The sequence below is a fragment of the Helianthus annuus genome, chromosome 17 (genome assembly GCF_002127325.2).
Source record: "Helianthus annuus cultivar XRQ/B chromosome 17, HanXRQr2.0-SUNRISE, whole genome shotgun sequence".
NCBI classification, from domain to species: Eukaryota; Viridiplantae; Streptophyta; class Magnoliopsida; order Asterales; family Asteraceae; genus Helianthus; species Helianthus annuus.
The window spans coordinates 105,258,686-105,271,135 of record NC_035449.2 but is presented as its reverse complement, the minus strand read 5'-3'; the positions used below and the strand labels follow the sequence as shown (position 1 = coordinate 105,271,135).

Here is a 12,450-nt window from a genome sequence, read left to right as displayed (position 1 = left end):
GCTTAACCGTTTGCGGATCATTAGGCTCATTACCGTCATCTTTTTTGGTTCAGGAAGTACTTGCCCCATTCTTATTCAACTTCGGTCGATAAATCACTTTAGGTTTTTGTTTCTTTTGCGGAAAAGAATGCTTCGCTACCCTCCTCCTATCCGTGACAAAACCTTCATCATCAACGACTACCTGCTTGGATTTACCCCTATCCACCTTACTGCACGTATTCTCATCATGCCCAAACAAACAACATGTCGCACACCGAAGGGGTTTCCATTCATATTCAACCTTTACACGTTCAGTTATATACCCCTCCTCATCCATCTTTGGAATAGCAAGCACAACATGGTCTTTAAGTTCTTTGTCCGCACTGACTTCAATCATAGCTCGAGCATAACTACTCCTACCCCAATTCTCAGCACACATATCAGCCGTGTAAGAATCCAATCTTTTTGGAACCCCTAGTTTAGATGCTAGCAGACTCAAACCATCTCCCGTGTACACTGTAATTGGAACATTGTGCAATTTTACCCACACAGGAACAGATTTAATCCCATCTTTCTTAAGACTAACCTTAGGCGACCACACATTCAAAAATAAAGGGATTTTACGTATAAGCCATGGCCCTCCTTCCAAAACTTTCATCATACCATCTTTCGAATCAAATTTGAAGAAAAAGAATCCATCTGAGTTCATCATAAGTTTAACAAAACCGTACTTTGCCCAGACATTCTTTGCATAGTATTCAACAACAGGAAACGGTAACCTATTTCCAAGAAAATAACCATATAACACATTCTCAAACTTATCTTGAACCTGCTTGACAACTTCTTTAGGAATGACAACGTCCGCACCCTCTCTCGTCTCAACTGGTTCCATAAGTCTGAAATTTACCTCTGTTTTCCTCCGATTAGACTGCACTTTTTCAGCATACGAAACTGGTTTTTCCGCCTTATACGTATCCCAGAAAGGCTCATCATGCACACCATCAGGTTTACCCGTAGCATCCATTGACGACGAACCTCCAGCAGCAAACAAATTATCCACAGGTATAGAGATGGCCTCCAACCCGTCAAGGATCGATGAATTATTCGTGGAATAAAGCCCCCTCCTTGGCATCAAAGTGTTACCTTCGATGTTTGTTACCCGTAACCCTATACCACGGATCGGAGCAGTACCTGGGGTTGACACAGGAGTTGCATCAGCATTTTCATTAATCCCAGCAGAACCCATATTAGGGTTTAAAGAAATATTCCCTATGTCCGGCGGCTTTGAATGTTTTGGATCCAAACCAGATGTATTAGATTGTCTATACTCCATAACACCCTAACACAATAACCATGCAACGTAACAGGAAACAGAAAAAAACCCTACAGCAGAAACATGCAACGTAGACACACGGCAAAACGGCAAGAAAACCCTAGCTAGAAACACGAAACGAAAACCCTAACTCTGACTGCAAAAGATTAGAAACCAGGATTGAAGTCTAGAACCTTACTCAGAAGGATCGACAACACCCCAATACCTAACCCAGATTGATCAAAATTAGGATTGAAGAACAAGAACTAGGGTTTCACAGAGAATCGCCGAAATCGCCTTGAAGCCAGAGAAAAGCCATCATTACTTTTCACGAGGAACTTTAAGTACTCATAAGTTCACGAGGAACCTTAACCTTCCTCACGAGGAACCTTAACCTTCCTCACGAGGAACCTTAACCTTCCCCACGAGGAAACTTAACTTTCCCATGAGGAACCTTAACCTTCCCCACGAGGAACCTTAACCTTCCCCACGAGGAACCTTAACCTTCCCCACGAGGAACCTTAACCTTCCCCACGAGGAACCTTAAGGTTCGTCGGACTGAAGGTTCGCTGGACAAGCATGATTACCCTCAACAGTTACGAAACACAGAAAAACCCTAATGATCATCTATCTAACATACGTCGTATATCAACAGTCAATCATCAAGTTTCCGATTTAACGTTTACGTGAAGTCGAGTCATTAACAATACACATACTTGTAACCATTATCCGATTATTACTTACTTAACATTCAAAGTAAACTGTGGCCATTAAGATGCGCAAACACTAATCATTTACATATTTAAACACATATATCCTGATATCAATCATTAGGCAAAATCATGAGATATCACATATCACTAACAAATCCTCAAGCAAATAAGAACCTAATGGCCGACCACATGATTCCTTATCTATTTTGGCTGCACATTCTAAACATCTCACAAACAATTAACGTCAACCACAAGAGGTTTACCTCAAAATAATCGACTGGAAGGAAAAGGAGGGGGGGTCGTCTGCCGTCACCAAGCCAGCGAGAGATGTAGGGTTTATTTTGAGGTTGAGGGATGCCTAGAATGTTACGTATAATTCCAACTAAAATATCAAGTATCTAACAAGTGGGCCGATTATGACAATAGTGTTGGGCTACAAGGACTGGGCCGCATAAATCCATTTGTGCAAGGCTGGGCTCGTGCATTTTGATCCGAAATGGGTTATTTCCAAATGTGAATATGTAGTCCACTACATATGCGGCTCAAGATGTCAATACATTACTAAACCAAGTCATTATACGTTTAGATTAACGTAGTTATCACTGAACAGCACGTTATAACACATAGACATATAACATCTAAAAATTATGGTTCATAAACTTTTATATCAACCAAATATAACCATACATCCAATCATTCATATATCGTACACAATAAAAATCAAATAATTATTTAAGTGGTTCATTCAGTACCCACTCGTCAAGCATTGTAGGAACTAGAGAAGTGTTGAAAACACGGGTTGTCACATTTAATTCAGCCAAACCGCTAAAATTTTCTGGGTCTGAAGGAGGAAACGCACTCTTGCAATGGTTCGAAAGTATAGAAAGCACATTCCGCCATGTAAGTTGTATCGTTTACTGGTTTTCCTGGGGTGTCACATCATCCCCCCGTTGATTTGGAATTTCGTCCCGAAATTCCGCAGTAGTAGCTTCAGTCTCAGTAGTGGTTGCATTGGTTCCGAATAACTGGGGGTACTTTTCTTTCATTTGGTCTTCGCGTTCCCAGGTGTACTCTGGGCCACGTTTGGAGTTCCAACGAACTCGAACAAGAGGGATTCTCTTGCTTTTGAGGACCTTAACATCCTGGTCCGTGATTTCAACTGGCTCCTCGACGAACTGCAACCGCTCGTCGATAGTGAGTTCCTTAAAAGGAACTATCAGGGTCTCATCTGACAGGCACTTTTTCAGATTCGACACGTGGAATACGTTGTGAACTGCACCGAGTTCAGCTGGTAGGTTTAGTCTGTAGGCCACTGTGCCTATTCTTTCAGTGATTTCGAACGGTCCAACATACCGTGGATTGAGCTTGCCTCGTTTACCAAATCGAACCACACCCTTCCAGGGCGAGACTTTTAGTAAAACCCGGTCCCCGACCTGAAATTCCAACGGTTTCCTACGCTTATCCGCGTATGCTTTCTGACGGTCGCGTGCTGCCGCCATGCGTTGTCGTATTTGTGCAATCTTTTCTGTGGCGTCCACTACAATCTCTGGACCCGTGATCTGACTATCCCCCACCTCTGCCCAACAGAGAGGTGACCGGCATTTACGTCCGTACAATGCCTCGAATGGAGCGGCTTGTATGCTGGTGTGATAACTGTTATTATACGAAAACTCCACCAAAGGGAGATGCTTTTCCCAGCCTTTGCCGAAATCGATAACACATGCCCGAAGCATGTCTTCAAGAGTTTGGATCGTTCGCTCAGACTGCCCATCCGTCTGAGGATGATATGCTATGCTCATGTCTAATCGTGAGCCAAAAGATTTGTGCATTGCTTGCCATAGCTCTGACGCGAATCGTGCATCCCGATCCGAAATGATGGAGGTGGGCACCCCGTGCCTCGAAACAACTTATTTAAGATAAACGTCTGCGAGGGTGGAGAACTTATCCGTTTCCTTAATAGCCAGGAAGTGTGCAGACTTGGTGAGTCGATCCACGATCACCCATATAGTATCATTCCCACGCTGAGATCTGGGCAGGCCTGTAACGAAATCCATGGAAATTTCTTCCCATTTCTATTGCGGTATCCTGGGTTGTTGCAGCAGGCCTGAGGGTTTCTGGTACTCTGTCTTGACTCTCGCACAAGTCAAACATTTGCCGACGTAAGTTGACATGTGGGCCTTCATGCTAGGCCACCAATAAGTTGTTCTGATGTCGTGATACATTTTATCCGATCCTAGATGTACCGAGTAGCGAGACTTATGAGCTTCATCCATCACGAGTTCCCGTAAACCGCCATATAGTGGTACCCAAATACGCCCTGTTACATAGTAGGCGCCGTCTTCCCTCTGTTCTAATCGTTGCCTCGAACCACGTAAAGCTTCAGCCCTTACGTTTTCCGGTTTCAATGCTTCCACCTGAGCATCTCGTATCTGTGCAGGAAGATCAGACTGAATAGTGAGCTGCAAAGCTCGTACACGTCTAGGCAAGGTATCTTTCCGACTGAGGGCGTCAGCCACAACATTGGCTTTGCCCGGATGGTACTTGATGGCGCATTCGTAATCATTGAGTAGCTCGACCCATCGTCGTTGACGCATGTTCAATTCCTTCTGCTTGAAGATATGCTCGAGACTCCTGTGATCGGTGTAAATAGTGCACTTGGTACCGTACAGGTAGTGTCGCCATATCTTAAGCGCGAAAACAACAGCTCCCAGCTCCAAATCGTGCGTCGTGTAATTCCGTTCATGAACTTTGAGTTGACGAGAAGCGTAGGCAATAACTTTATCCCGCTGCATCAATACACAACCAAGCCCCTGTATCGACGCGTCACAATAGACCACAAAATCATCCGTGCCCTCTGGCAGTGAGAGGATAGGTGCGCTGCATAGTCTATCCTTCAGATACTGAAAAGCCGTTTCTTGTGTATTACCCCAACGATAGGTAACACCTTTCTGTGTCAACATTATGAGCGGCTGTGCGATCTTGGAGAAGTCTTTAATAAATCGTCTGTAATACCCTGCCAAACCCAAGAATTGGCGTATTTCTGTTGGTGTACGCGGTGCAGGCCAGTTCTTGATCGAGTCTACCTTGGATGGATCGACATGAATCCCATCCTTGTTCACCACATGGCCTAAGAAGTGACTTCACGCAGCCAGAAGTCACATTTAGAAAACTTGGCGTACAATTGCTCCTTTCGTAGAAGTTCCAAAATCAACCGTAGGTGCTGTTCGTGCTCCTCCTGACTCTTGGAGTAGATTAGGATGTCGTCGATGAAGACAATGACGAACTTGTCAAGAAAAGGTTTGCACACCCTGTTCATAAGATCCATGAAGACTGCAGGCGCGTACGTAAGCCCGAACGGCATGACAAGAAACTCGTAATGGCCGTAGCGAGTTCTAAATGCTGTCTTGGAGATGTCCTCATCCCGGACTCTCAGCTGATGATAACCAGACCTTAGATCAATCTTGGAGTAGTAGCTCGACCCTTGCAACTGGTCGAATAAGTCGTCAATAAGAGGAAGAGGATAACGGTTCTTCACTGTAACCTTGTTCAGTTCACGATAATCAATGCACATTCTGAAAGTGCCATACTTCTTTTTCACGAATAGCACTGGAGCTCCCCAAGGCGAAGAGCTTGGACGAATGAAGCCCTTATCCAAGAGCTCTTGTAGTTACTTAGACAGTTCCTCCAGTTCAGTTGGAGCTAGACGATACGGTGCGCGGGCTATAGGTGCTGCTCCTGGAGCTAGCTCGACTTGAAACTCGACTTGACGATGAGGCGGTAGACCTGGTAAATCTTCAGGAAACACCTGAGGAAATTCGCGTACAACTGGAATATCCTCTATTCTTTTCTCCTTTGTCGATGCATCAGTAACAAGTGCCAAAATGGCCGTATGCCCCTTTCTCAAACATTTCTGAGCCTTCAAGAAAGAGATGATGCCAACCACAGCACCACTCTTGTCGCCTTGAACTTCGAGAGGTTCCTTTCCCATACGAGGAATACGAATGATCTTCTCCTTGCATAGGATCTCCGCCTGCTGCTTGGATAACCAATCCATGCCGATGACGATGTCGAAACTACCCAGAATTATTGGAATAAGATCAATCGAGAAGGCCTGACCCGCTAGAACGATGTTACAACCCTTGACTACATGTGTGGCTTCTACACTCTTACCATTTGCTAGTTCTACGACATGTTTGGTGTTTAGGGGAGTTGGTGTACGCTTTAACAATTTACTCATTTTCAAAGACATATAACTTGTATCCGCACCCGAATCAAACAAAACAGTAACGTAAATATCGTCGAGAAGAAACTTACCCATAACGACGTTGGGATCATTTCTGGCATCACCCTGCCCCAACACAAACGCACGACCCCTTGCTTCATTGCCATTGTTGTTCCCACCGTTGTTGTTGTTGTTGCCATTTCCCTGATTGTTGTTATTGTTGTTGTTCTGGTTCCTGTTTAGCTGAGGGCAGTGCCTTTTGAAGTGCCCTTCTGCGCCGCAATGAAAACATCCTTTGTTGCCCTGTTGCTGATTCTGCTGTGCTTGAGGCTGCTGCTGATTTTGGTTCGCAGGCCGAGGGCTTCTACAATCTTTGGCCTCATGGCCCATCTTGAGGCATCTTTGACAGCGACCCTTGTTACACTGGCCACTGTGGTGTCTGTTACAGTTGTTGCACTTTGGAAGGTTCCCTCGATATCCGCCCTGCCTGTGGCTACTTGAAGAGTGCTGACTGGGACTCTGGTAACTGTCAGTCTTTCGCTGCTGAACCTGTGACTGAACTGAAGCTGATCCCTTGCTAGAATCCCCATCCCATTTTCTCTTGTTGTCACTGGGAGTAGCAAGTGTAGTAGCAGTGGTAGCGTAGCAGTAGCGCTGACACGTTTAGGCAGTCTGTTCTGATCCACTGCCTGATCTGTGATGCGATGAGCGAGGCGTTGAATAGCCTGGATGTTGTCAAGATTAGTCGATGTTACATGGCTCTGAATTTCTGGCGCTAATCCCTTGAGGTACAACTCGATGCGCTTGTATGGAGGGTCCACCATAGTTGGACACAGCACGGCCAGCTCGTTTGACCATTTAGTATAAGCTTCGATTTCTGACCCAGTCATTTTCAAATGATAAAACTCATCCTCCAGCTTGTGGATGTCTTCCCGAGTGCAGTATTCACGTTTAATCAGTTCCTTGAAGTCATTCCAAGGGGTGGCGTTAGCAGCTGCCAACCCTAAGATCTGCACTTGCGCGATCCCTTCCAAAGTACCAGTGGCATACTTAACCCTGCGAGCCTCAGGGCATTCACACATCTCGAACACAGACTCGAGCTTTTCAAACCAGTGAAGGAGTCCAACCGCTCCTTCAGTGCCACTAAATGTGCTAGGATGACAATCCATGAAGTTCTTGAAAGTGCAGACGGGCTGCTGAGCGTGTTGACCTATTGTGTACGAATAGGACAAGGTTAAACACAAGAGTTAATGTGGGATCTAAAGATCCTAGTGTGAGTCTAAACTGCAGGGTATACTACCTGCTTGAGCAGCTGCAAGTGCCGCAGCAACTTGTTCATTAACGAAAGCCGTCAACTGGGCTTGAGTCATATTCACACGTCCAGACATGATCTTCATAGTAAAAGTAGAATAAGTGAGTTTGATTCGCGAGTAGTGCGATGACAGAAGAGTGTAAGCACATAGGTGTTCTCAAGCAATAACAAGTAATGAGCAGTGTAATCTAAGCATACTACGAGCAATGTTCTATGCAGTTCTAGCAAGCAGGTAATAAACATAAACCTTATTACCGAGGATGTTGAGTCTTGCACGTGGAGCGATGCGTCGTTGTGGATCGTTGAGAGCACTGTTCTGGTTATAGTCTGGTTTTAATAAAAACGTTTTCCCATATTAAAACCAAGTTCTCTATAACCAATGGCTCTGATACCAATCTGTCACACCCCCAAAATCCACCTGCGGAGTATCACCGCTTGGGAGCGTGACTGACCAGGATCAAGCCACCAATCATATTGGTAAATACCATTCAATCACCAATATGAAAGATGTTCCAAAACATAAGTAGTTAATCACTGTTTAGCGGAAGCGCATAGATAAAAACCCAACATAATTAAGTATGTAATGTCATAAAGTGTGTAACAAACAATCACGATCCACGCCCACAACGACCAGCTCCTCCATGTGCAAGCTCCATGTATCTAACGACCTGCAAGGCATGTAACAGAGGATCAACAACTAGTTGAGCGGGTTCACAGAAAGTAAATGTGTAATAGTATATTCGTTTGTAACATGTGGCTCTACTAGGCCGATAGTACATTCTATTAGTGGGGGCTTCCCATGTTGTATAACCACTAGACTATTCGTAACCATAAGTGTTCTACATATCCCGAGAACAGTAACACGTACAAGTTTACGTAGGTTTTACGTAAGTAATCCTTCACAACCGAGGATAGGGGTACGCGGGGGTTTACGTAGGTTTTACGTAAGTGCCTGACACAACCGAGGCAGTAGTGTTAACCGTAATTCGCTTTGGGTGGCTTGGATTCACTCTTATCGTTTAAAAGGTCGGAGTTTTTGGGACCATAGGGTTCCGACTTCTTGCTGTTGGAGTTGGAGGAAGATGTCTCAACTTAGGCCTTTGATTAGACAGCATGTTTGGTCTCAAATTGGGAACGGTAATAACACGTATGCTTGGTTTGATTTGTGGAGTACTATCGGCCCGTTATGCAATTTTCTAACTCCTAGAGTTATAACTAGAGAGGGTTTCTCGCTGAATGCTAAAGTGGCGGATGTTCATACGGGGGGCTCCTGGGTATGGCCGGTTGCATGGAAGGATACTTATCCGGTGCTTATACAACTAGATCTCATGCAAAGGAACGTGAATAATCAGGATCGGTTGTTATGGAGGGATGGTGACAAGCTTAGCGAGTATTCCTCTTCAGGGGTCTGGAATTCGGTTCGGGCTAGGGAGCAGGAGGTGAACTGGGCGAGTATTGTTTGGTTCTCTCAATGTATTCCTCGGCACGCTTTTTTGATGTGGCTCATTGTTCGACGAAAGCTTCTAACTCAAGATAAGATCTTGCAATGGAGTTATCCCCGAAGAAAAAATATGAACATGATGTGCTGCCTCTTATGCTATGAAAATGTGGACTCGCATGATCACTTGTTTTTTGAATGCAAGTTGTCCTCGGAAATATGGTGTACGGTCCGTTCTAAAGTTGGTATGGATAGTGTTGAGCCGCGATGGACCGAGATTGTGGAATGGTTGAAGCATCGGTCGCGTTCAAAATCTGCGACAAACCTGCTTTGTAAGTTGATAGCTGCAGCCTCTATGTATGTTATTTGGCAGGAAAGAAACAATCGCTTGTTCAAGAACCATGCGAGGCCTCCGGATATCATTTCTAAAGCTGTGATTGATAGTGTTAGATACAAGTTGATGGGACTCAGATTCAAGAACACAATCAGAGTTCGGGAGTTGCTAGAGCAATGGGAGATTCATGATGCTGAGTTACTTATGGAGAACGGTTAAAGCTTTTGGTCTAATGTCGTGAGGGTCTAGATTGTGGGCTAGTGGTCGTTTTGCTTGATTTGCTTTGTTTTCCATGTTGGTTGTTTATTCTTGTTTTACTTTCATGAGGGTATGTCTCATGACTGAACTAGTAAGGATGTTACCTTACTACTTGTTTTTTGATTGGTTGTGAATATATAAAATCACCGGGGTAACCCTTTACCCAAAAAAAAAACCGAGGCAGTAGTGAGTATAATTTCACGTAGGTTTTACGTGGGTATCCTTCACAACCGAGGATAGCGAGTAGCATAAGTATACGTAGGCTTTACGTATGTGTCCTGCACAACCGAGGACGATGGTATGGTAGTCTAGTAACAGTGTAGGTACGATTCTATTCAATCTCATTCCTTCAATCCCAATTCCCGTGCCCTGGGAATCCCATGCCTTAGTAAAAGTGTGAACTCACCTTGGTTTGCTCGGTGTGCTTAACTATGTGCTCGCAAACAGTCAATCAAAGCCTAGAGTGTGCATGTGTATACAGTCAGTTCATGTTGGTGAAGTTTAACATTCAATTCAAGTCACTAAGTGTACTGGATAGTTAACATCAAGTAACACGTAAACAGTTATTCAACTTCATACAACTGATGCTCCATGCAACTGGACCCTTAATCAAATCTAACATGAGTTATCAATTTACAGTCATGATAAACTTAACTAAGCTAATAGAGTTAACATGCTTGACTGGCTTAATCACATAACAAATTCATCAAACTAACAGAGCTACAATAACTGAGTTTATTTAACTAACAGGGTTAGTGAACACAAGCATATGAGACGAAATCACTTGTACAACGTAAACACTTTGCAGCGAAATCCCTTGGGCCGAAATCCCCTTTTGGGCCGAAATCATTTGTTGAACGAAATCACTTAGTAGCGAAAACAAAAGTTTGGCGAAATCATTTCTCATTTATTTATTTATTTAATTTTTGGACGAAAACCCTTTTGGGCCGAAAACCCTTTTGGGCCGAAAACCCTTTTGGGCCGAAAACCCTTTTGGTTTTCGTCGGCTTGGAGTATGACGAAAACACTTAAGTGTTTTCGTCCAGCTTGTGTTTTCGCCAGGCTTGTTTTCGTCGAGATAAAGTATCATCATCAAACAGTTACAACCTAAGGCAACCTAATCATCGTTTACAGTTACATGATCAAGCATCACGAAATCATTGAATCAGAACATCAACGTATTTACAGAACAGTAACACATAATCATACTAGCCTGATTAGTAGCCTAACAACCCTCAGATCTGTTCATACAATCAACATCCTTAGTATGTATTACATGTTAACAGATCGTTGTTTCACATAAACCATAACCTCCAGTCAAACATGATCAGTAGTACAATTAATCAGATTTAGCCTAACGATTCACAACAGAAATATCAACCCTATCAAACAACCCAGTAATTTTATCAATCTGATATGACAATCTCATCAACTAATCGAACAAAACATGCAGCCATACATTAACTTTGTAAGAAACCATACAAGAATCAAGCAACAGTGTAAACTAACCGAGATAGGAAAACTAATGGATTGATCGAAAACGAAGGCTCCGTAGGCTTGCAGTTGTCGTCACAGTTAAAGAGGTGCTCTAGGGTTTTGCCGATCAAGAGTTATCACGTAAAGTCTCAAATCAAACTTATACTAAATCGACAGTGGGCCAAGGCCCTTTGGTTTTAGTTGGCCACCTGATGGACGAAAACACACAAAGTGTTTTCATGAGTGGGTGATTTCGTGAAGGAGGTGATTGGCAAGCATCCTAGTTTATTAATTATACACCTCACAACATTAACACACAATATGTATATATAAACCACATACACACTTATATAATGCACACCAAACGTATATAAAACATTAACCATAGTACGATTCAACATATTATAACGTGTATAGTTGTGAAACAAACAAGTCGTGTCAACAAACAATCTAACCATTAACGTGCAATAGTGCGAAGATGGAATCTTGGAAACTCGAGTTGTCACACATATCCTACCCACGGAGGATATGTAGGTTCCGTTTTAAATTCTTTAACCCATTCCCAAACCACCAGGAATCCCATGCCTTGTAGAAAGTGTGAACTCACCTCGGTTTGCTCAGTATGCTAAATTACGTGCTCACAAATAATCAGTCAAGGCCTATAGTATACACGTATATGCAATTAGTTTAAGTTCGTAACGATTATCATGCAATCTATGTCACAAAGTGGGCTTAGGCAATCATTATCAAGTAATACATAACAATTATCTCATGTTGGTATAATTCGTGTTTCACATAATTAAGTTTTCAGTCTATTCTAACATGGGTTATTAGTTAACTGACTTAACAGAGTTAACATACTAACAGAGATAACACACTAACAGAGTTATCACACTAACAGAGTTAACATACTTAACTACTGTTACTTATAAGTTTCACGAGGAACTTTAAGTACTCATAAGTTCACGAGGAACCTTAACCTTCCTCACGAGGAACCTTAACCTTCCTCACGAGGAACCTTAACCTTCCCCACGAGGAAACTTAACTTTCCCATGAGGAACCTTAACCTTCCCCACGAGGAACCTTAACCTTCCCCACGAGGAACCTTAACCTTCCCCACGAGGAACCTTAAGGTTCGTCGGACTGAAGGTTCGCTGGACAAGCATGATTACCCTCAACAGTTACGAAACACAGAAAAACCCTAATGATCATCTATCTAACATACGTCGTATATCAACAGTCAATCATCAAGTTTCCGATTTAACGTTTACGTGAAGTCGAGTCATTAACAATACACATACTTGTAACCATTATCCGATTATTACTTGCTTAACATTCAAAGTAAACTGTGGCCATTAAGATGCGCAAACACTAATCATTTACATATTTAAACACATATATCCTGA

The 12,450-nt window shown here is 43.2% G+C and overlaps 1 protein-coding gene across 1 annotated transcript; it reads left to right on the top strand.

Moving 5' to 3' along the window:
• Positions 1-8,620: 8,620 nt before the first annotated feature.
• LOC110924708 lies at positions 8,621-9,529 on the top strand. Its single transcript, XM_022168703.1, has one exon. The coding sequence runs from the start codon at positions 8,621-8,623 to the stop codon at positions 9,527-9,529; it is 909 nt and encodes a 302-aa protein (XP_022024395.1).
• Positions 9,530-12,450: the final 2,921 nt, after the last annotated feature.